The sequence below is a fragment of the Exophiala aquamarina genome (genome assembly GCF_000709125.1).
Source record: "Exophiala aquamarina CBS 119918 chromosome Unknown aczIA-supercont1.1, whole genome shotgun sequence".
NCBI classification, from domain to species: domain Eukaryota; kingdom Fungi; phylum Ascomycota; class Eurotiomycetes; order Chaetothyriales; family Herpotrichiellaceae; genus Exophiala; species Exophiala aquamarina.
The window spans coordinates 1,573,890-1,598,616 of NW_013550587.1; the positions used below are offsets into that span (position 1 = coordinate 1,573,890).

At 48.9% G+C, this 24,727-nt stretch overlaps 7 protein-coding genes across 7 annotated transcripts; 6 read left to right on the top strand and 1 right to left on the bottom strand.

Annotated features, from left to right (window-relative positions):
• Window positions 1-786: 786 nt before the first annotated feature.
• Window positions 787-6,252, top strand: A1O9_00558 (uncharacterized protein; the record flags this gene model as incomplete). Its single annotated transcript, XM_013409721.1, has 3 exons — window positions 787-890; window positions 1,019-1,494; window positions 1,547-6,252. 3 exons carry the CDS (start codon window positions 787-789, stop codon window positions 6,250-6,252), a joined length of 5,286 nt encoding a protein of 1,761 aa, XP_013265175.1.
• Window positions 6,253-7,365: 1,113 nt separating this feature from the next.
• Window positions 7,366-9,353, bottom strand: A1O9_00559 (uncharacterized protein; the record flags this gene model as incomplete). The annotated part of the gene is made up of 2 exons (XM_013409722.1): window positions 7,366-9,018; window positions 9,087-9,353. The coding sequence occupies 2 exons, from the start codon at window positions 9,351-9,353 to the stop codon at window positions 7,366-7,368; spliced, it is 1,920 nt and encodes a 639-aa protein (XP_013265176.1).
• A 1,125-nt stretch (window positions 9,354-10,478) lies between these two features.
• Window positions 10,479-11,277, top strand: A1O9_00560 (uncharacterized protein; the record flags this gene model as incomplete). Its single annotated transcript, XM_013409723.1, has 2 exons — window positions 10,479-11,102; window positions 11,152-11,277. 2 exons carry the CDS (start codon window positions 10,479-10,481, stop codon window positions 11,275-11,277), a joined length of 750 nt encoding a protein of 249 aa, XP_013265177.1.
• Window positions 11,278-12,492: 1,215 nt separating this feature from the next.
• On the top strand, window positions 12,493-13,602 carry A1O9_00561 (uncharacterized protein; the record flags this gene model as incomplete). The annotated part of the gene is made up of 1 exon (XM_013409724.1): window positions 12,493-13,602. The coding sequence occupies one exon, from the start codon at window positions 12,493-12,495 to the stop codon at window positions 13,600-13,602; it is 1,110 nt and encodes a 369-aa protein (XP_013265178.1).
• An 867-nt stretch (window positions 13,603-14,469) lies between these two features.
• Window positions 14,470-15,245, top strand: A1O9_00562 (uncharacterized protein; the record flags this gene model as incomplete). The annotated part of the gene is made up of 2 exons (XM_013409725.1): window positions 14,470-14,556; window positions 14,628-15,245. 2 exons carry the CDS (start codon window positions 14,470-14,472, stop codon window positions 15,243-15,245), a joined length of 705 nt encoding a protein of 234 aa, XP_013265179.1.
• Window positions 15,246-15,670: 425 nt separating this feature from the next.
• Window positions 15,671-16,062, top strand: A1O9_00563 (uncharacterized protein; the record flags this gene model as incomplete). Its single annotated transcript, XM_013409726.1, has 2 exons — window positions 15,671-15,942; window positions 16,008-16,062. The coding sequence occupies 2 exons, from the start codon at window positions 15,671-15,673 to the stop codon at window positions 16,060-16,062; spliced, it is 327 nt and encodes a 108-aa protein (XP_013265180.1).
• Window positions 16,063-18,084: 2,022 nt separating this feature from the next.
• Window positions 18,085-23,735, top strand: A1O9_00564 (uncharacterized protein; the record flags this gene model as incomplete). The annotated part of the gene is made up of 4 exons (XM_013409727.1): window positions 18,085-18,417; window positions 18,473-18,826; window positions 18,884-21,301; window positions 21,357-23,735. The coding sequence occupies 4 exons, from the start codon at window positions 18,085-18,087 to the stop codon at window positions 23,733-23,735; spliced, it is 5,484 nt and encodes a 1,827-aa protein (XP_013265181.1).
• Window positions 23,736-24,727: the final 992 nt, after the last annotated feature.

The window sequence follows — 24,727 nt, forward strand, 5'->3', positions numbered from 1 at the left end:
AGGTGGTTGTTACACTTATGTCAACATTCAGCAGGAGCCAGCTGGTATGTTAGAGCTAGCTATGGTATCGTCCACTCCACAGAACGCACGAGAGCAAACCAGTTGCTCGTAGCCTCGTAGGTACGAGTACCTCCTCGCTTCAGGAATCCAGATACCTTCGTGCCAAGACAGCCCAAGTTGAAACAGCGTTCTTGGCAACCTTAATTAGCAATCAAGGCAGGTAATTAAATGCCAAGCTAGACTCGATGTTTTGCCATCCGAGCTTACTGAGGCATCCATGCGAGAGTAGTTGATCATGCATTTACACTTCCGCAAACCATTCCTTGACATCATGATGGCTTGAGACGGCTTCGGACTCTATCTGGAGGCATGGAGATACAGCTCTCACACTGGTCATCTCATGATGGTTGACCGATACCTTGGGCCCGGTGCATTTCTGACAACCACGTCTAAGCTTGTCCATCTAATCCTCCGAGCACCATCGCCGGCAGACTCAGCTCCGCCGGAATGGACCTGTGGTCGCCTTATGCGGCCTCGATCACTACTGAATGGGAGGATGTCAAGACTGGATCAATGCTGCAAAGTGCATCCTTCCCTCCCATCGAGTCCCGACGCTATATGAAGGAAACGGTAATGCCACTTATAGACTAACACCATTATCAATTTGCTTGACGTTATATAAAAATATGTTGAAGTGGCTTGTTATTGTTACTCTCGGATCCTTGTTCAGAAACCAGCAAAGATCATCGAAGAAAGCCCAGCCGTGATATCCTACTACCGGCTACCATGGCTCTGATCACTGGTGTGGAGATAGCCCCAGGTGGCAATGTGGACAGTGCCGAAAGAAGGAACCAGACCTTGGCCTGCAAGATTTTGATTGAGCTCCTTTCGTGGGTTTTATTGAAATCACATGAGTGAGACATCTAACTAAATGCTCCTCCAGATATCAGTTTGCCTCTCCAGTGCGATGGTACGTACATTTCCAGACCAAGTTAGTCCTCAACTAAATCTGGGAAAGGATCGAAACACAGAAGGAATTTCTCCATGAGAGAAACGGAATCGAGCGATATGTCGAGATCGGCCCAGCAAAGATCCTAGCGACCATGATTCAGAAGAGCGCTTCGAAATGTTATGCGCCTCACACAAAATCTCGCTGGTCCCATTTTAAATTCTTATCTTCCACGGAAAACAAGAATGAAGTCTATTACGAATATCCAGAAGCAACGGAAAATGCTGTTTCATCCCATCCCGCTGCCGACGAGGGTAGCAAGGGGGATGCTGTCAGCGTCGCCCTCAAAGTCGAGGTCCAAAGCTCTGCTCAGAAAGTGCTAGACGCACAGTTTAGTGAAGTGGTTCCCGTAGCTACGCCCGCAGCCGCCGTGGCCGATGCCTCACTCAGTGCGGCTCACGTTGTTCTAGCAATAACAGCGCAGAAACTAAAGCGGCCCTTTGACCATGTGCCAACCCAGAAAACTATTCGAGAATTGTCAGGAGGTATGTACGAAGCTGGATCTCCAGTGAACTCATATTGACGAGCCCTAAATAGGCAAATCAACCCTTCAGAATGAACTCATTGGTGATTTGGGTGCAGAATTTGGCAGTGTTCCAGATGGTGCAGAAGACTTGAGTTTAGAGGCTCTCGGCGAGGCTCTGCAGCCTGTATTCTCGGGGAAGCCTGGAAAACAGCTTTCTGCCATGGTCTCAAAGTTCATCTCTGGGAAAATGCCTGCCGGCTTTACGCAAGTAGCAGTGCTGAGTCATCTTCAAGATACCTGGGGACTCAGCAACACTCATTCACTCATCCCAATTGTCTTGGCTGTCACAATAGAACCGCCCTCTCGTCTCCCAGATATTGCCTCTGCAAAGGAATTTTTCGGCGCTCAAACGCTCCGATGGGCGTCCTATTCAGGTTTAACCATCTCTCCATTGAGCGCACAGACTTCAGCTGTTGCTGTCCATGCTCCTGTAACGGTCGATTCAGCAGGCCTTGAACTCGTCCGAAAGGAACAAAAAGAATATCATTTGAAGCAGTACAAACTTTTGGCGAAGTTCCTTCAAATTAATCCTGATCTGGATCAAGAAAGAATTCAAGAGCTGATGGCTTCCGAGACTATACTAAAAGAAAAGTTGGAACAGTGGACCAAAGAGTTTGACGACCATTTCTTCGATGGAATTCAGCCTTTGTTCGATATCCGCAAAATCCGCACGTACGACTCATGGTGGAACTGGGCAAGGGAAGATTTGCTCAGATTACTGAACGATTATGCACAGGAGCAGCCCAATATGGACAATCTCGGCAACCTTGAAAGCGTGCAGGTGCTCCTGAGTAGGTTCGAACCAAGTTGCCTGGATATCATCCAAAATTCGTCTGACTACCTCAATCTACGTGGATCTCTTGGGGTTGCCAAGGAAATCGCTAGACTCGGTCTTCAAGCTATGGACATGGATCCAGTCTTCAGATACACTCAATCTACCATGGCACCCAAAACCATCGTGAGTGGCGCAGGTGACATCGAATATTGCGAAGTACCCCGAAGAACTACAAATTACAGTGCGTTAGTGGAACACGGGCGTATGACGCCAAAGGGCGACCACATCCCTTTTGTCCATCTCCGCAAGCGCAATAATGAACAGGTTTGGGGATATGATCCAGAGTCTACCAGAATTTTCCTATCAGGTCTACGTACTGGTACAACTTCAGGCATCACATTTGCTGGCAAGACAGTTTTGGTCATTGGTGCGGGTCCAAACTCAATCGGTGCTGAAGTTGTCCGAGGCCTCTTGTGTGGAGGTGCTCAGGTCATCGTGACAACAAGTCGCGCTGTTTCAAAGGCAGCCAAGTACTACCAGGACTTGTATCGCAGACATGGTGCCCGGGGGTCCGCCCTGTCGATTTTTCCCTTCAACCAAGCTAGCAAAAGAGACTGTGAAGCAGTGATTGATCACGTTTACAGCCCTGGTTCAATGAGCGGCGATAATCTCGACTATATCATCCCCTTTGCAGCAATCCCGGAAAGTGGCGCGATTGATGCTCTGGACAGTAAATCAGAGCTAGCACACCGTGCGATGCTGACCAATGTGCTTCGAGTCCTTGGCTACCTTTGCAAACAGAAGGAAGCACGGGGTCTCGACACCCAGCCAACCACTGCCATCTTGCCTCTCTCTCCAAATCATGGTACATTCGGAGGAGACGGCATGTATGCTGAATCCAAACTCGGCTTGGAAACCTTATTCAATCGCTTCTATTCTGAGAGTTGGTCTGCCTACCTCAACATCTGCGGGACGGTAATTGGTTGGACCAGGGGTACAGGTCTTATGTCCGCGAACAACATTGTTGCTGAGGCCATTGAAAGCCATGAAGTGATCACCTTCTCACAGGCTGAGATGGCCTTCAATATACTCGCATTAATGACTCCGGCTATTGCAACCTTGTGTGAAGACCATCCTGTGTACGCTGATCTCAATGGCGGCTTACAATTTGTGCAAAACCTCAAACAAGAAATCGTTACCGCCAGACAAGGCGTTTCAGATGCCAGTCAACTTCAAAAGGCATTGCTTGCTGAGCGTCTTCGACACCTGACAGTTCTTAGAGGCTCTTCAGAGCCGCAAACAGAGCCTAAACCGATGAATCTTGCTACTAAGCTTGCAAACATGAATATCGGTTTCCCTACGCTTTCCGATTATGGAGACCTTACCAGAGACATAAAAAATCTCTCTGGTATGCTTGACCTCTCGAGGGTGGTCGTTGTAGTCGGCTACTCGGAACTTGGCCCCTGGGGTAGCGCTAGGACTCGATGGGAGATGGAACATCAAAATGAACTCTCACTGGAAGGCTACGTCGAACTTGCCTGGGTCATGGGTCTGGTGAAGCGCAAAGATGGCGAGCTGAAGGGCCAACCGTACACTGGTTGGGTTGACAGCAAAACCCAGGAGCCAGTGGAGGATGCTGACTTCAAGAAACGGTACCACGATGAAATTATGAATCATTCTGGACTTCGATTCATTGAGTCCGAGTCTCTTGGAGGTTATGAACCCACTAGGAAGGAGCTTCTCCATGAAGTCGTTGTCGAGGACGACCTTCCGCCATTCGAATGTTCTAGAGCGACGGCTGAGGCCTTCAAGCTAAGATTTCAAGATAAAGTGAGGATCGAACCAATTCCTGAGAGTGACGACTACAAAGTGCAAATAAAGAAAAGTGCACATTTTCTTGTCCCAAAAGCGTCTTCATTCGACCGTGAGATTGCTGGACAACTCCCGAAAGGTTGGAGTGCAAAATCGTATGGCATTCCAGAAGACATTATCCAACAGACGGATCCAACCACGCTGTACGCTCTTTGCTGTGTTTCTGAAGCATTATTGTCCGCTGGTATCCAGGATCCTTATGAATTCTATAAGCATATTCACGTCTCTGAGTTGGCTAATTGCATTGGTACTGGTGCAGGTCCTTTGTTGGCAATGAGAGGAGTCTATCGAGACAGATACCTCGATCGACCTGTCCAAAGCGATATTCTCCAGGAGTCATTTCTAAACACAATTGGTGCGTGGATTAACATGCTCATATTGTCTTCTACTGGCCCTATCAAATCGCCTGTTGGAGCATGTGCAACCGCGATCGAATCTCTCGATATTGGATGTGAGGCAATTCAAGGGGGTAAGTGCAAGGTAGCACTAGTGGGCGGGTGTGACGACTTCCAAGAGGAGATGTCCTTCGAATTTGCTAAAATGAAAGCCACCGCTAACAGCGACGAAGAGTTTGACCGTGGCAGGACACCAAGGGAAATGTCTCGACCAAGTGCTGCTTCGAGGGGTGGCTTTGTCGAGTCAGCAGGATGTGGGGTACAGATACTGATGAGCGCAGAATTGGCTCTCCAAATTGGTCTTCCAATTTATGGAGTTGTCGCGTACACGCAAATGGCTGGTGACAAAATTGGACGCTCCGTACCTGCACCTGGAAAGGGCATCTTGACAGCAGCAAAAGAGGTACTCAGCCACGGAGACTCGCACTTACTTGACGTTGAGTTTCGCAGGCAGCAACTTGAGCAGAGCTTTGAGCTCATCAAGGTTTGGAGAGATTCTCAAGTCGAGAAAGCCAAAAATCATCCCGATTGGTCTCAAAGTATGGTCCAAGAAATCGAAACTGCGGCCGCCACCAAGGCCAGATCAGCTAAACGAACGTGGGGCAACGATATCCGTCTTCAGGATCCAAAAATAGCGCCTATCAAAGCAGCGTTGGCCACCTGGGGTTTGGTGATCGATGATATAGCTGTCGCATCCATGCATGGCACATCCACCAAAGCAAATGATACAAACGAGGCTGATGTTATCAGTACTCAGTTGGCTCATCTTGGACGCACAAGAGGCAACCCTATTCTAGCTGTGTGTCAAAAGTCTCTGACCGGACATCCCAAAGGCGCAGCTGGTGCGTGGCAATTGAATGGTTGTATGCAGATGCTACAAACAGGAATAGTTCCAGGAAACAGAAATCTTGATAATGTCGAACGCAACTTACGACAGTACGAACACATCGTATATCCCATGGAATCCTTCCGGCCAAGGAACCTTAGAGCCACCATGCTCACATCATTTGGATTTGGACAGAAGAGTGGGCTTGCGATTTGTGTCGCGCCAAAATACCTGTTTTCGGCCATCGGCAAAGAAGCATTTGACGACTACCGGCCCCGAGTCACCATGCGACAACGCTCTGGCAATGTCGCGTTTCAAAAAGCCTTGATGACTAATTCCCTATTCAAGGCCAAGGAGAGTTCGCCATGGGATGGCCCAGAAGGAAGACTAAAGGAAGTACTTCTCAATCCCAAAGCCCGTGTCTCAAGCGACGAAGCCTCAGAGACCTTAGCTTTTAGGGAAGCGGACACAAGTTCGCACGGATCTTCCTCTGCGGCGACTCCTCGTGACGAAGTAGAGCAGGAGATGTTACTCTTCAGCTCAGTCCAAACCATGTTGCGGGCATCATCCATATCTGACCAGACATCGGTCGGCATCGATGTTGAGAATATCTCCGACATACCCGTTGACAATGAAAATTTCATCAATCGCAATTTCACCACCCTAGAGCGCGATATATGCAGCTCAAAGCCCGATGTTCGAGCTTCGTTCGCCGGCGGTTGGTGTGCAAAGGAAGCCATCTTCAAGAGTCTCAAAATACCCTCGCTCGGGGCTGGAGCTGCCATGGATGGAATTGAGATTGTTCGTGATACACACGGGGTTCCCAAGGTTGAGGTAAGTCAAGACTAATGATCTTAAACAAACTACATTGAGATCTGACACTTACGGTTCAACAGCTTCATGGTAGAGTTAAACAGGTCGCAGAGGCCCAAGGTGTCAAAAATATTAATGTCAGCATTACTCACTCTGGGGGCATGGCGACTGCGATTGCTCTTACATCAAAATCTCCATGACGCAGGCGCAAATTGCTTTCCTTGAACTACTAGAGGGTGTTATGACCAATTCGTCTAAGTGAAGTGAAATTATTTAAACTTCAGAAACACTGAGCAGAATTATAACTCTTCCAACTCTGTTCCAATTCATTTCACATTCTTTCCCGATTTAACAAGCTTGACGCTCTTTGGTACAAGGTCAAGGATCAGAATGCACTTCAAACAATTCCAACGTGCTCTTTTCATTTAGTTGTTAGTAATTTGATCTTCTGCTAGAGATCCTTCACTAATGATACTTATATGATCTTACTCTTCCTCCTCAATCGAGTGCATGGCTTCTGTCAATGCTGCAAGGTTAATAATCAACAGCGAGGTAATCTGGATAGTCCAAACTAAGCCGAAATACTCCCAAAAGAACGTGACACAATGCCAATACAATGCGGCGACTTAATCACATGTCAAGATCAGCTCCAGGTAACTGTGGAGACAGCCGGCTGCAAGCCGCAAGGTAGTCCTATCAAGAAGTTCAGGCAGACGCTTCAAGTTCACTAACGCTCTACGGGTTCCTTTCACAAGGGTATATCTACCCTTTAAATTTTGAACCACCCAGACCACGAGGCTGTCTCACTATCGCCCTGGCAGCCATTAAAGATCGGTCAAGAGAAGCAGTTCGTAGAATGACGTGTCCCGCTCAATGATATTGTGACATTATGTGCACATTACCCAAAGTTCATTTGGAGAGGGAATTTTGATGTTTCTCAATCTCAGGGTATAGCACGATGTTCCTTGTTTATTCTGAAAGCTTTATGATCTATCAACGATACTAATTTCTACGGATGCTACCAATATATGCCTGAATACTACCTAGCAAATGCAGGACATTCTAACCATATGAGCAGGAGATTTGATCTAGTATCCCCTTGCGATGAAGTAAGCCGACATTGTTCGATGCGCGAGAAACAATCTAGTGTCATCGTCGATCCAATATCTTCTCGTTGCTCTCGCCTGCAGGTTTCAGGTATCCTGCCTCCTTTTCAATGGCCGGTTTCCAGTATTCGGCTTTCAGCACCGAACCCCTCTTTGTATCAATTTTCTTCTCCATCGTGATTTCGCTCTGGTTTTCAATGAGCAAGGAATCGGGAGACTGCTCTATTGGTCCGGCCAGTTCGGCATCTCTGATAGCCTTCACCTCGGTCCCTTCTTTGATGTTCCTCCACTCCATGATCAGTGCTGGCAGAATGCTGGCGGCACTCAATGCAACCGAGACAAAGAGGCACCGAGTCACACTGCTGTTGAAGGCCGTTTGAACCTCAGGAATGAGCGGTGGTGGAACTATCTCTTTCAGTTTGAGTACACCGGTGTTTCCAAGGTTTGCAGCGTTGAGACCTGGGATCGCAGATATCTTCTTGTTAAGCATCCCCTCGAATATAGTCTGCGCAACTGGGACAAAAATGGCACCGCCAAGATTTTGCCCGAAAAAATTCAAGGCCATGCCAATGCTGATGTCGCTTCTTTCCAGCACAGTCTGAGCAGCCATGCTGGTGGTTTGCATGGCCATGCCTGTTCCGAAGCCATATAGGACTTGGTAGCCAATCCACTTAGAACTGATTGTTGTCGTCTTCAACTCCGTAAGAAGTGCGGCTCCCACTGTGGTGAGCACAGGTGAAGTCAGAATGGGCGGCATATAGTAGCCCACACGTTGAGTGAACCCACCCGCAATAATACTCATAACCACAAGGCTTATGACTAGCGGCAACATGCTCACGCCGGCATGAGTAGCTGTTTCAGACCTGACAGCTTCAAACCAGATGGGCAGAAAATACACAATGGTAAAGAGACTGCCATTCAGTAAGAAGAGGAATATAACGCCACCTAGCACCGATCTTTGTTTGACAATACGCATCGGGACGGTGGCGTTGTGAGGCAGGAGAACTTGGAGAACCCAAAACCCTACAAAGAGAATGCCGCTCGCCACCAGAAGGCCGATGACTTTCGAATCCGACCAAGCATACTTGGTGCCGCCCCACTGTAGTCCCAGAACTAAGCACACAATACTGGGCACGAAGACGAGTGTCGCAATTGGGTCGAGTCGGACAAGATGCTGGATCAGGGTAAGCTGTTCAGTAGGCTGGGTTTTGATATGGAGGAATAAAATGATCGACATGATTGTGAATGCACCGACGGGCAGATTGATGTAGAAGCACCATCTCCAGGAAAGGTGGTCGGTGAATACTCCACCTAAGAACGGCCCCAAGAGAGAAGCAATGCCAAAAACTGCCCCGAAAAAGCCATAGTACACCGGGCGCTTGTGAAGGGGAATCAGAGGCACTATTACCATCATCCCTCCAGTAAAAATTCCCGCCGATCCAAGACCGGCGATAGCACGGCCAATGATCAACGCAACGGAGGTTGGGGCGGCACCACAGATGGCTGATCCCACTTCGAAGCAGACGATCGAGCCCAAGAATACTGTTTTGATCGAGTAGTGTCTATAGATCTTTCCGAACATTAGGCTGAAGGCAGCCCCAGTAATCATGTAGGCACTACCATACCAGCCAACATCACCAATTGAGTTGAACGTATCCGTAATCTCCGGGATGGCCACAGAAATGATTGTACGATCCTAAAATGAATAATTTCCAACGTTAGTGTTGTTAATTGGGTGACTTAGTGGTGACTTTTTCTGCTAACCAAAGCCACGAGAAATATTGCGAGGTACAAGCCTAACATGACCACATGGAACTTGAGTGTCCTCGGTCGATAATTGTCCTCAGATTCCACGTCGAATGCTGCGAGTGCACTCGCGGCTGCTGGATCATGCGAGGGTGCAACATCGACCTTAGCACGGTCCTGCCGCGGGAGTGAGCGAGTGCTGGCTCCAGAAACAGGAGAAGCAGGAGAGTCTCCCAGAGATGCATCTTCGTATGACATGGCGTAGAATCGATCGGTGTTGGACATAGTTGGCGAGGATTTCATTCGGCCCCTTATAGCGATTCAAGGTAGAAATAGTGAGAGGCCGGGTAGCTAGTAGGTGCGCTTCCAAGCATTAGATTCACGATATATAGGAAGTGAGAATGAGGTGCGAGAGTGTCAAAGGAAATTTGTGCGGAAGGAATCACATAACGATAGCGTATTCAGCTAAAGCTTCAGTTGTTAGGGCTTGTCCGGCAGTTTGAGAACGTGCAGGGGGAGCCTTTTCCATTTCGTCCTTGTAGTGGAAACCTAAATGACGTGCCGACCTTGGGAGGAAAGTAGGTTCTAAAACGAGTTTGTTCACTGCATGCTGCTTTGAACGCCGATGCAGGGGCCAGCGCTATCCGCCAGGCACCCTTAATAAATCTTGACAGGTTGGCTGCTATACAGCTCATGGGTGGGAGAGGCACGAGGGCCAATGATAGCAGCGCGTGATGAATAAGATGGGTGGCATGGTGGTAGGCTTTAATGAAACAAGCATGGACAAGCCATGAAAGTCGTTGCTTGGCTGATCTTGGCTCGGCGATCTCTTAGGAGCGAGTTCGTGTGGAGCGACATTGCACGGCTTCACCCGGCACTAGTGCCAACTAGAGCGGGACACGTCCATTTAAGCTCTTTTTCTGCTGATCAGCCTCCGAATGGGGAGTAGTGCGTGGATGAGTTCTTCGACCCTTCGGTTCGGAGTTTTCGTCTGTCGCCCTTCGGCGATCCATTTGCTAGCCACCAGCTCTCACAAGCGTCGGTGCATTTTCTGAAGCATGAGAAACACCCAATCATTGAAATCTTACTGCCTGTAGCCACCGCATCCACGAGCCCTGCACAATGACCTCTGCGCGTAGGCCTTCGGTCTTCGGCCGACCGGACATGACGCAAACTGATCTGATAGTGTGCTTATGCATGAAGAGAATCAGGGGTTGCGGCTTTTTGATGCGAGGCATGTGGCATTGCTAAATAGCCCACCTTCTCATCAACGATCTCTTATTCTTCTACGTATATTGTCTGACTTTAGCACTCTGCCTGAACTCCACAAGACCCGGTCCCGGTTCGCCCATTCTCTTCACTTGCTTGTACATCAACCACTACAAAAAGAATCGAAGACTTGTTGAGACAATGGCTAAACGTCCCGCAAGAATTGCCGTTATTGTCTGCTCTAACCGAAAGCCTCGCGCTAACCCACAAATTGCCAACTTTGTTCTTGAGACCATTGAATCCACCTACGAGAACAAATGGGACCTAACGCCAGAATTGAAAGTCATTGACTTGGCTGAACTGAACCTGCCCTTCTTTGACGAGCCTGGCGTCCCATCTCAAATCCATGATTATACCCAGTATGCGCACGAGCACACGCGTGCATGGAGTAAGGAAATCCAAAGTTATGACGGTTTCATCTTCGTCACCCCTCAGTATAATTGGGGGTATCCGGCCGTCGTCAAGAACGCTATTGACTACCTCTACAACGAGTGGAAGGGCAAGGCGGCCATGATTGTCTGCTACGGAGGCCATGGCGGCGGGAGGGCGGGTGAACAACTGCGACAGGTGCTTTGCGGCGTCCATATGCTTCCCACCAAAAAGGTTGTTGAACTCGCATTCCCAAATCGAAAGGTGTTGCTTGAAGCCGCGGCCGGCAAAGATCTTGGCCTCGATGGCTTCTCTGACAAAGGTGTCTGGAGCGGTACAACACGAAGACAGATTGCCGAGACGTTCGCTGAGATGATGGATATCTTATGCAGCGACGTAGGTTGATATATGCCCTCGATATTCCTCAGCTGCTAACGATATCTAGAAAATTTCAAAGGGACTCAAGTCGGCAGCCACAACCTTTGGCTTTGCGAAGCAGGAACTACGCAGAAAATTCCAAAAATCTTCTTCTGATCGGTCAAGTGGTACAGTAGAAAAAGGAAGAGATTAGGGGGATCCTGAAGAGGCTGTGGCTAGCACTAATCGGCGCATGGAAGTCAGCGTGAATGAAAACTCGCATGCTTTTTCGGCCAACAGGTTTATGATCTCGGTCTAGGTGGCATTAAGGATCTGATTTGCAACTATATTGCGGAGCTTGATATCGGCGCCAAGAGCGAATACTGATAATGTTTTGATGGCTTCCTATTACTACGACCGAGAAGTAGCATACCCCATTCTTCAAGTAACCATTTCCCTGCACAAGTGACCATCCGAAAGCCGCTTTTGTCTCGAGCTATGCGATAGGTGGACGTGTACAGTTAAAGGTGCTTAAATTTGTCGATCCACTGGCGAGAGGCTATTCGGCTTAAGGGGGAGGGCATAACGTTGTGGTTCCCATTCTTTGTACGCAACCATCTATCAATTGTCGACCTTTCATGAGGCGACATCTACTTCATCACTGATAAAGAAATGGAGTCAATCCCTTCTGTTCGGAGTGGGGAAATCACAACTGTCTGTATGTGATGCCTATCGGGTCACCATTAGCTGCGGCTGCAGCCTGCTAAGGGCAATAATTGGCCGAAATGCGCCGATGAAAGAAATGTTGGTCCAGTGGCTAGTGGCACATTTCATTCCATATGGCGGCGCTCGTTGTCTTGCTTATTATTCATGCAGCTTGTCGTCAGCATTCATAAAATTATCTACAGTGACATCCCAGGTAAGGAAAATGACCGACAGAATTGCCATTCTGACCCACCCTTGGAGGACCACGGCTCTAATATGTCAATTACTATTACAGAGGCACTTTTAAACTCACATCTTCAGTGTCTTTCTCGTCATACACTCACCAGTGCGAACACGCAAGCGACGCTGCTGTGACGTTCCTCAAGAATGCCACAAACGTGAACATCTGGGTACAATAAGACCGTCTCGCCCGACTACTATGTCCTATCAGTATGGCAGTTGCCAAGCGCCGATTCTGACGATAACAACGCCGTCGGCCATACTGAGTCTGACCGCAGCAACATCATCTACGCCTCTATCGACCTTTATACCAGCGTTTTCCATAGCACCAAGCCCGCCTGTATCGCCTGACCAGCCGCCTAAATATTCGCATGGGCCTTACCAATCCCATACAGCAATCCTAGGAGGAACGCCTTCGAGATGGGTTGACATTCCGATTACGACAGTCTTCCTGGTTCTTTTCATTGCGGGTGCCGCAAGCAACATGGCAATATTTAGGCGGAACAAAGCCAAGGGCCATCTATTTATGCCCTCACTTTTCCTATACGTGTTTTGCATGGCGCGCGTGGTGAGCTGTGTAATGCGGATAGCATGGGCGTGCTATCCTGAAAGTCCACAACTTTCGATTGCCGCGTTCATCTTCGTATCAGCCGGGGTGTTGATTATGCTTGTGGTCAACCTGACCTTCGCGCAACGCATCCTCAGAGCAACACAGCCTACACTTGGATGGCACCCCGGTTTCGCCAGATTGTTTCAAGTTCTATACGCCTTGACTGTCATTCTATTGATCACAACGGTAGTTGCCATCGTCCAATCCCACTATACCTTGGATCCCCGACAGCTCCGAATTGACTTGGATCTGGAGCTCGCCGCAATGACATACTTCCTGTCTCTAGCATTCCTCCCTGTTATTCTCATCTATCTTAGCCATGTGATTCCCAGAACTCAATTGATCGAGAAGTTTGGATCAGGTCGCTGGAAGACCAAAGTGCGGATATTGATGATCGGGACCACACTTTGTACATTGGGCGCAGCTTTCAGAACTGGGTCTCAATTTCTGCATCCTCGGCGGCCCAGTGAACCAGCGTGGTATCACAGCAAGGCATGTTTCTACCTATTCAACTTCACCATTGAGGTTCTTGTTGTCTACATGTACCTTATCACAAGAGTTGATCAGCGCTTCTACGTACCGAATGGGAGCCGCAAACATGGCGACTACTCGGGTAACAATGTTGTATCTGAGGGTTCAAGCGAAACCAGCGGAGCAAACAACCGTCACTCCAGTTTTAGCAGCTACGCTCGCATATTTGATGGAAGCTCTTCCATATACTCATGGGGCGATGAGAAGGAAGGCAGTATAAAAGCGCAATCAGACTCATGGTCTCAATTTTCGGACGACAAAATGGAGTACGCGGGGGCTTCATCTGAATCTCCTCTCGAACTACCACCCGCCGTGGTTCAGAGTAGGATGCGGGTGGTGCCTATCGAAGAAGCGCCATACGTGGACATAAGATTTCTCCGCGATAACTACTATCAGAAAGACTACTGGTTTTCCGTACCGCCATCTGTAGCTTTACAGTCATTTGGAGTATAATGACAAAGGTTCAGGCTTACATTATGCACCTGTATGGAGGCAATTCGAGGATATATCGCTTGAGGAGCGCACCTTAACAGATCGAACACTTGAATGATGATTGTGTCTCAATCCCAAAATGGATCAAGGAGCTGGAGTGAGAAGACCATCCTTACATAATTCTAAATTCAAGCATTTTGGTTGCCTTCCTGATCCAATCCGTCAGCTCTGTGCGACTTTGAGTTTCCCTGGAACAGCGATTGTGCATTTCGAAAGGAGACCGGGCAATTTAGTCAGTGCTCGAATGCTTATCTGCAGGTTTCCAATTAACGGCGTTAATGGTGGATGTAGGACTCTTCGGCCTATTTCATCTGCCGATGCACATGTTGCCGGCAAATTTTGTGTGATTCTTAAGCAGTTGTATCAAATGTCCTCGCCAATTGAAAGTCGAAACACGGCGGAACTTGGGATCTGGGCAGCTGGTGACCCAAGACGATAGTATACTTTTTGTTACTCTCCGGTATTTCCGGAATCCTATCATTTGACCTTGCCTCTAAATAAAATTAGACACCGGATGGCCACTCATGGGCTGAGCTCAGGTGAGGAATACCAAAATCATATCCTGTATCTCGCACCTACGCCTATCATCCGACTGATAGTACGGGGCATTCTAGAACACTGGCGCTCGATGACGTCCGATACATTTGTTCGTGCGTTCCTAGCTGATGCGACACTTCAATCCTTGACGTGCTCGGGGTCTGTCTGCCATACCCCAGCTTAAAGGGCGGCTGTCCTTGTCCACTCAAAGAACTGAGCCTTACCCCTGAGTAGGCACAGTTCTGTGACTCCACGTAGCTAGCCTTCATCATCTCGAACTCTTCATCGATAATGGGACTGAGAATCATTGTCGTAGGTGCTGGGATTGCCGGCTTAACAACAGCTTTAGCGTTGAGGCAAGGAGGACATTCTGTCGAGGTGAGTCTACTCCGTACCCTTTTGTATTTGCTGCGAATGCAAGAGCATCATTGACAGATTTGTCCACCTAGATATTCGAAAAATCCAAATTTGCAAAGGAACTCGGTGCAGCACTGGGTCTTACTCCAAATGGATCGCGTGTGCTCGCTACGCTAGGATTCTCCTTCGAACGTGCTCGGGCAAGTCAGGTCACCAGCTGGGATGTCGTTGATGGAGTCACTCTCCATACTGTCAAAAGTATGGACTTCAGTGCAGCACGGACCCAGTTTGGATTCCCAGCCTATTCTGTTCACCGTGTTGATTTTCATGGTGAATTGCTATTTCTGGCCCAAAGATCTGACGATAAGGATCAAGAGCCGGTGAAACTGCACTTGGCTTCACCCGTGGTCAGCGCTGATGCAGAAGAGGGACTTATTGTACTCGAAGATGGATCACATCATTATGCAGATCTGATTATTGGCGCGGACGGCATCCATTCTGTGCTCCGGCCTTTTGTGACTGGTTCTCAGCAGAAACCGCGTTTTACAAATCTCAGTGCTTTCAGATTTTTGATCCCGACCAAGACAATGCGTGACGACCCTGCCCTCGAGAACCTGATGAAGTGGAAAGGGACAGGAGCTGCGACCCTTGCGAACCCAGATGACTTGTTTCCAAAGCGCCATATGATGTGGTACGACTGTCAGAAGTAAGCAACCTTGGGCTCTTTGCTGCATGTGAAGGTCTGTCGTTGATCTTGGTATTAGTGGGGAGGTTCAAAACTTCGTGGGCATAAGTCATGCGCGAGATATGCCTCTCGATAATCATGGAAATCCAGGTTAGTCCCAGTTTTCACTGTTTGGAAAAAATAATTCGGGAGCTGATACATTTCCGTTAGATTTTACTGGTGCAATGCTTGAAGACTTCCAAGCTTACCATCCTGATCTCAAGCATGTGATGAAGATTGCCGAAGGGATGTCTTGTTGGCCTCTTATGGCTCACGATCCACTACCATCATGGACCAACAGCAAGATCGTCTTAGTGGGCGATGCAGCTCATCCTGTGAGTTATCTCCGCTGGATCCGACAACAAAGCAGCTCGCCACGATATAGGGGCCATACTAAGGCTAAATCGACAGATGCTTCCATTCGGCGGACAAGGCTCAAATCAAGCCATTGAGGACGCTGGCGCACTAGGGGTCGTCCTTGCAGGGGTAGAAACTCCGGCAGAAGTACCAGCACGATTGAAAGTGTTTGAGAGTGTGAGAATCAGGCGAGTGTCAGTCATTCAATTGTTATCCACGACCCGAGCCGGGACCGAAAAGACTGTCGAAGAAGCACTTAAGCAGTATGTATCTCCTGGTACCAGAGTGCCTGGATCTTTGGCGGAGCGCAACTGGGATGCCTATAGGTAAGTGGCACACCCGTCCCTGAACAACACACTGACCAAGTGATCTAGCCATAACGTACTTCAAGCCACTGCGGAGGCTTTGGCGGCCGCCAGGATGAATCCGACAAACTCACCGGGTAAAGAAGTTCTCGTTCTCTTGGACCAAAAGCATCCCCTCCTTCCATCGACTAGCGAGCTCTCAAGGCTCGGGGTGAATACACCAAGAGCACAAATTACAAGCGTCTAGGGGTTGCACCCTTCAGAGTACTTGAATTGCCAGGCGAAAGGGTTGGTTGACTGTAAAGCCCGAATTTTCCCTAGACACACTCATGGTCTTCATTTCCATACAGCGCACTTTTAGTAGAACAGCAATTTCAGCCGTCGAAATAGTGGGGGATGCTAAGGACCTTAATATCACCTGTGGCCAATAACCTCAATTTGGGGCAGCTTGTGCTATCAATAATAGTGATAAGTTGTATAATGCCTACCTATGTCCTCTGGAGTCAAGAGTCAGGACTTTGATCTTAAGGCTGACGGGCGCTCTAAAGTTGCCCTGCCCGCATTACGCGAACCTGAAGCGCTTGGCACTACAATATCTTAATTGTGCATCGAAAACGTAATTACTCCTTTCACATCCCATAGCCTTCCATCCTCGTTATGGCAAGACATGCGTCTTCATCCAAACAAGTGCGCCGGCCCCGGAACCTGAATTCAGTGAATTTTAGCGGTTTCACCACATATGGTGGTGGTCAGATTTCTGCACTTGAGTCGTCGTGATGTGATGATGCAGCTAGGAGCCCAATCTCCCCTTCGGTTCAAGTTTAGCCGCAAGATGAACGCCGACCGGAGCTTTCCAATACAACAATGGCTTCTGAGGTCGTGAATGATCCATGTCAACTCCAATGCACCGACTGCAATTAATATTGGTCGGTATGTTTCAAAGCCTCGATCCATCATGCCTGAACAATATGCACCATCCCTGAGCCGGAGTCTGCGTGGCCCTTGCACAGGTGACATCTTATATACCGCAAGAAGTCATCTTAGCTGGTACCTAGACCTCGACCCGAAATACCAGTAGCGGTTGCATGCACCCTTCCCGGCAATGAAAGAACGAGGAGAAAACATGGCCATGGCTGGGCAAATATCGTTCTTTGGGGATGGCTCTCTGCCTCTGCACCCATCTTTTTCACAGATTCTCCAGAGTCGAAGCCAGCATTCTCTTCTCTCAGTGTTCTTGCACAAAGCTAGGCTGGCTATTCAAAATGAAATATCGAAAGTTCCTCTACCGGATCGGAAGCGTATGCCAGATCTGGCCGAACTTGAACGTCTGATCCCATCTCCGAGTGAGAAGCAACCACTTGATCATCAATGCTTGGCCCCAGCCATGCTCGTCATCATTCAATTGGGGCAGTTCATTAGGTGAGACGATTTGCATACTCTGAAAACCGATGTCGAGTTGCTTAACGCTTTGTCACAGTTGGTACGAAACTCATCCAGCAGAATCTTATCCAACCACCCCATCGTCCTTCGTCGTAGGGCTATGTGTGGGTCAACTGTCTGCAATCGCAGTCAGCCTCTCTCGCAGCTTGACTGAGTTGCTGCCTTTGGCACTCCAATCTGTTCGCTTGGCATTTCGCTTGGGGATGCTAGCAACCACAGTGAGAGATGAATTAGAGCAAGGTAGTGAATCAGAGACATGGGCAATGCAAGCTTCTCGTGTGACGCTGGGTGAAGCCAATGTGTTGGATATGTTCCATCGGGAAGAAGTAAGGGCTTTTTAATTTTTTTTCGTTTGCATGATCCTAGTTCAGCAGCCAACCATGATATCAGAGAATACATTCTCGCAAAAGAAGCTACATAAGTGCTTCCTTTGGAAAAGCAGTCACAATCCAGGGTCCGCCCTCAACACTCGACAGACTTGGAAAGTGGTTGGGTACAAATCATAATCTTCCGCCACAGAATTCCCACCAAAGGCTGCCTATATATACTCCGTATCACGCACCACACCTCTACGCGGAAAAGGACATTGAGCGGATTTTGAGCTTCTCAGATGTGGCAATCGGTCTTTACAACAAACCTTTTCTGGTCGGACTTAAGCCTAGATTGGTTTCACCAGTCACAGGTGCATACTACCAAGCAAAATCCAGCAGTGATTTACTTAAAATGGTTCTTCACGACATTTTGAGGGCTCCCATTGAATGGAGCAACGTGGTTACAGGATCTATACACCACGTCTCTGAGCTACAAAGCTCTGACTGGGTTTTGCGTGGGTATGGCCCAACACTCGCTGCTGGCAGTCTGGTCTCTGCCTTGAGAAAGGGTGCTCAGGTGGACGCCATCTTCGATAGTACTTTCGCCTCGGCAAAACCCGATCAACAAGGCTTGACAGCCAATGAGCCTATAGCGATAGTAGGTATGGCTGGTCGATTTCCAGAAGCCACCAGCCACGAAGAGTTGTGGAGACTCCTGGAGGCGGGCGTAGACACTGTGAAAGTGGTCTGAAATTTCCCTAGATGTTATAGGAACGAATCAGCTACTAACCTTCTCCTAGATTCCTTCTGACCGGTTTGACCCCGAAGTATACGTTGCCAACGATGGAAAGGCCAAAAATCCCGCCGGCTCCCCCTACGGATGTTTCATAAAGGAACCAGGATTGTTCGATGCTCGATTCTTCAATATGTCACCACGGGAAGCCGAGCAGACTGACCCTCAACAGCGCTTTGCCTTGACCACTGCTTATGAAGCGCTTGAGATGTCCGGTTTTGTACCTAATCGTACACCTTCCACGAAGCTTGAGCGCATTGGGACTTACTACGGGCAGACGGGCGACGATTATCGCGAATGGAATGCTTCTCAAGATGTCCAAACTTATTATATATCTGGAAATGATCGTGCCTTCGGACCAGTGAGTGCTCAAGCCGGGTTTGTGCTGATCAAGGGAGTTGCTGACCCATACTTCTAGGGACGTATTAATCACCATTTCAAATTTGGTGGTCCGAGTATGAGCATTGATACTGCTTGCTCTTCCAGCGCGGTTGCCTTAAATGTAGCTTGCACAGCGTTGTGGGCGAATGATTGTGATACTGCTGTTGTTGGCGGCATGGCTCTTTTCACAAGTGCAGATACATTCTGTGGACTCAGCCGCGGCCACTTTCTGAATCATACCGGTAACTGCAAAACATTTGATGATGCTGCCGATGGCTACTGCCGAGGAGAAGCAGTCGCAACAGTTGTGATCAAGCGCTTATCAGACGCGAAGGCAGACAATGATAACGTCTTAGCCGTCATCTTAGCCGCAGGCACCAATTACTCTGCCGCGTCTACCTCTATTACCTATCCACACGGGCCTACCCAGGAAGTGCTTTACAGAAGACTGCTAAATGCTGCTGGTCTGCATCCCTTCGATGTGGATTACGTTGAGATGCATGGAACAGGAACCCAAGCTGGGGACGCTGCGGAGATGAGCTCAGTAAGCAATGTTTTCGCACCTGACGCACCAAGACGCCCGGAAGAAAATCCCCTCTGGTTAAGCGCAGTTAAATCTAATGTCGGACACTCAGAATCCGCTTCTGGTCTGGTGGCTTTAATCAAATCGTTGTTAGTATTGCGAGAACAGAAAATTCCTCCGCATGTTGGCATCAAAAGTGGCATTATCAATCACACTTTTCCGAACTTATCAGAGAGACATATAAAAATAGCGCTGAATGGTCCCGTCGACTTTCCCTCCAAACAGGGTCGCAGGCGTCGTCTCATGATCAATAACTTTGGTGCTGCGGGCGGAAACACCGCCTTATTACTCGAGGAGGCTACAGTGGAAACCCATGACGATCACGATAAACGCATCGACCACATCATTGCTGTCTCTGGGAAAACTCAGCAATCTGTTAAGAACAATGTCCAGAATCTATTGAGATATCTGCAGACACATCCGGAGACTCGGCTGTCAGATCTTTCCTATACCACGACCGCCCGACGCATGCAATTCTCTTCAAGATTTGCAGTGGTCGCTTCATCTATGTCACAACTGGAGACCTGCCTTACAGCATTCAAAGACGAAGAACTCCATAAGAACGGCAAGCCCTCAGGTGTTATATTCACATTTACCGGTCAGGGATCGTTATATGCTCCGCTTGCGAAGGAATTCTTCGAGATCTCGGAACAGTTCAGATCAGACATTGGCCGCTTCAACAAAATATGTGTCGACTATGGCTTCCCTAGCTTCATGCCCGTTCTGGAGCGAACAGATGGTGACCTCGACGACTTGACACCGATGCAAACACAGCTCGCTATAACATGTGTGCAGATCAGTCTTTACCGGCTATGGACAGCGTGGGGTGTCGCCCCAACTGCGGTCCTTGGCCATAGCCTGGGAGAGTACGCAGCTCTGTTTGCTTCAGGCGTGCTCTCCGTGAACGACACAATCTATCTGGTCGGTCAGCGGGCTCGGCTTCTGGAACAACAATGCATGCAAGGTACTCATTGCATGCTGTCTGCTACTGCTGACATGGAAATTTTGGAACCGCATCTTGGCAACCTCATCGATGAGGTTGAAATCAGCTGTGTGAATGGACCTGCTGATACTGTTCTAAGCGGTGGCAGAGCGCTCATTGATAAGGTTCGGGATCGATTGGAGGTCTCAGGGATCAAATGTATTATTCTGAACACCCCTTACGCGTTTCACTCTGCGCAGGTCGACCCCATCCTCGAAAACCTGGAGTTTGTGGCGCAAGGAGTCAAGTACATGGAGCCGACTATACCTCTCCTATCTCCCTTACTCGGCAGTGTGGTCCGTGAAAGCGGACTAATTGGGCCTGCTTACATTCGAAGGCATGCTAGAGAGCCAGTGAATTTTGTCGCTGCTTTGAAGGCGTCCCGGGATCAAGGCTTGGCTGGTGACAATACCACTTGGATAGAAATTGGTCCGAAGCCAGTATGCCTTCGCTTGGTTCAAAAAACGCTTGGACATACCCGATTGGTGCATTCCCTACGCCCAAATGAGAACCCATGGACTAGTGCTGCCAAAGGTTTGCGCTCTCTGTACAACTACGGCTTTGATATCAACTGGAACGAGTACCACCGAGACTTTCAGAAGTCGCAAAAGTTGCTGCATATTCCTGCATATGCGTTCGACGAGAAGAATCATTGGCTTGCTTACAAGCATGATTGGGCTCTGAGAAAAGGTGACGATGTGTTCTTCCAACCTGCGAATTGCAGTATCGAAACTGTACCTTCGACAATTACAACTACTCTTCATGCAGTGGTGTCGAGAGAAAATCGTGGCTCTGATATCGTCTTAACCTTTGAAACAGATCTTTCTGAGCCCGCGCTACACAAGCTCATTTCAGGTCATAAGATCCACGGCATTGCTCTCTGTCCTGCAGTAAGTGCATCTTTTCGGTTTATCATGAATGCAGATCTTTTCTAACATTTCTCAGGGTGTTTACGCCGACATGGCGCTCTCTGTGGCTGATTTCGTTCGGAGGAACTACACCCTCAAGCTCCCAGCAACAGGAATGAATGTGACGAACATGACGATTTTAAGGTCTGTCACCGTCCCGCTCGAGCTTGCTACCACACGCCAGCTCCTCCGCATTGTAGCGATAGCAAATTTGGAAGCCGGGACTGTAAATATCGAGTTCAAAGCAGAAAGTCCTCAGACAAAAAAGTTCGCTTCAGTTGCTAAGTGCGCAGTCGAGTATGGCAGTGACAAGATTTGGCTGCGTGATTGGTCCAGATCGGCATACTTAGTGCGCAAGAGAATGGAAGATCTCGAGCGTGGGGTCGACAGTGGTATGACCAACAAGATGTTGAACAAAATGGCCTACCATCTGTTTTCCCAATTGGTCGATTACAGTCCTATCTACCAAGGGATGCAACAGGTCCTTGTTAACACTGATGAGTTAGAGGCCACTGCAGTAGTCATATTCCGAGATGGCTCAGATACTGGGAACAACTTCGTCGTCTCACCGGTTTGGATTGACAATCTAGCCCAAATAGCAGGATTCGTTATGAACGGTATCGGCGCTACCGACTTAAGCTCCGATGTCTATATTTCTCATGGCTGGGGATCGCTTCAACTTGCGAAGCCTCTGGATGACACGAGGCCTTTCAAGGTACACGTGAAGATGCAGAGACAAGACAACACCATGATGGCGGGCAATGTATCAGTCTTCCAGGAGGATGTAATGATCGGCCTGTTTGGAGATGTCATGTTCCAGAAAGTCCCAAGCTCCTTGTTCAAGACGCTGCTGGCACCGCACCTGGTCCCGCGATCAACAGGAAACTCGATTTCAAACACCACAGAAATTGCTCCAAAAGCCTTGGCCGCGGCATTGAAATCAGAAGTGGCTGGTCAGGGAAAACATGAAAAAGCTGACAAGCCCTCCAAAACCAACACAGTCTCAGAAAAGGAATTTGCTCGGGTGATGAGAGTTGTAGCGGAAGAGATTGGAGTTGATGTTGAGGAACTCATTGATGACGGTGATTTCGCGAATCTTGGAGTTGATTCCCTCTTGTCTCTAACAATCCTTTCCAAGGTAAGGGAGTTTGTCGGCATTGAGTTGCCACAATCTACCTTTACAGACTGTGCAACGGTTGGCGACTTCAGGGCCTTTCTCAGCGACACATCAAGCCAGGACGCGAGTTCTGAATCATCTCTCGAAACCCCTCCTAAATCTGGCCGGGACAGTCCAACAGTGGAGTTTAACCCGGTGGCGGCGACCACCACTGCGGACATAATCGAGACTTTACATGCTACTCTAGCTGAACAAATTGGAGTCGATGTGGACGAGCTCCTCTTTACTGATGATCTCTCCGCGCTGGGGGTAGATTCATTGATGAGTCTCAGCATTGTCGCAGCGCTGAGAGAGAAGCTGGGTATCATTGTTCCCTCGGATATACTGTCTGAAAACACCTCGCTGAAAGTCATCAAGGAAGCCTTGAACCTCTTGCCAGTATCTACTCTGGAATCATCTGTACCGGCCGTGGAGCCACCCAGGTCAAAGTCAGATCCTTTCCCAACAGTCAACAGCAAAAGGGCTGCAAATTCCTTCCTGCTCCAAGGGAACCCAAAGACTGCCTCAAAGACCGTGTTCCTTTTCCCAGACGGAAGCGGTTCTGCGACCTCCTACAGGAAACTACCAGATGTTGCAGGCAACACGTGCGTCTACGCTATTGACAGCCCGTTTCTCAAGCATCCGACCGAATACACATGTTCTCTCGAGCAGACCGCATTAATCATGGTCTCCGAGGCACGCCGACGGCAACCCGAAGGCCCTTACATTCTTGCTGGTTGGTCTGCCGGAGGTTTGTACGCATATGAAGCCGCCAAGCACCTCATCTCTGCCGGAGAAACGGTTTCAAAGCTCATCCTCATCGACTCACCGTGCCGTTTAGACTATGGACCAATGCCAAATGACGTTCTGGACTACGTCTGCAGCTCTGGAATGATTTCTGGTGAAGGAAAAGCAATTGCTGCCCCTGATTGGCTTGTCAAGCATTTCCAAGGTACCATCCGCGCTGTGGAGCAATACTCGCCGGAGCCATTTCGAGCAGACTTTTCTCCACCAGCCTACGTGATATGGGCCGCTCGGGGTGTTTTCGAAGATTTCCCAGAGGCAGAAATCGCCGGGCTTGAACTCTCTGATCCTGTGGCCTCATGGTTGTTGAAGCCGAAATCGAACCCCGGGGCCAATGGCTGGGACAAGTTGTTGTCTGGTGAGAAAATGAAGTGCTGCATGGTCGACGGAAACCATTTCAGCATGGTCCATCCCCCTTATGTGAGTAATGATCTATTGTATAGCGTCTTGGCTTGAAGTGCGAGACTGACCAGAATTCCAGTGCTCATCGCTCAGCCGTGCTGTAGCTGCTGCTCTTGATGAAGACAAAAGCGTCGAGTGGCGATCGGCCTAGAATACAGCATTTTGGTTGCTGCGCGGTTCTTGCGGGCGAAATGGGCAGGCTGGAGGCTAGGATAATTTTCGTTTGAAGTGGTTCAGGGCGGGCTAGAAGTTTTCAGGGTGAGCCGTAACATGATCGCATAGTTTGGATGAAGATCGAATGCCAAGAGGAATAAACTCGGCGATAGTTTACGCAGATTGTTCCGATAGTACATGTAGAGTGTGATTGAGATACCACACGCGCCTTGGATTAGTCCTTAGAGTTGACAAGCTACCACAACAAAGCGAGTTCTATGCCTGATAGATTTTTACCAAATCCTACCAACCAGCGAACACGAATCTTTTCTTACCCTTGAGTGAATCAGGTTGCTACCGACAACCTGGTTTTCTCATAGGAGACTATTTGGCTCATTCGGCTAAGAGGGTGCCAGCAGGTGGCTTTAGACATGCCACGAGTGCATGAACGTGAGTAGTGCCTTCTGCGCCATAATTATGCTAAAGAGCAGTAAATGCGAGCTTGAAGTTTAGCGACAAAAGTGATATGGATCGCAAAGGCCTGCCTGTTATGGGTAAGAAGGTCTCTGCACATCTTCGTCACTACCGCTCGGAGAGGAAGCTTGATGCCGACAATACAACCCACCATCGCCGGATGTCACAGCATAAGCATATCCTCCGATGCAGTATCACGGCACGGGAGATCCCGAGGCCATCATGCACGACATCTCTCGTCGCCTACCCATGTCAGGGCAGAAAAACTGAGCCCGGGATACCTGGCTGCCAACACGAGGCAAGCGGCACAGTAATCAGCTGAAGACATGACGAGCGTGGCACCCTGACCCATGCCAGAATAGTGGACTGCAGTGGCCTGCAGTGCTGTGAATTGGTGTGGCAGCCGAGCCATTTCACTG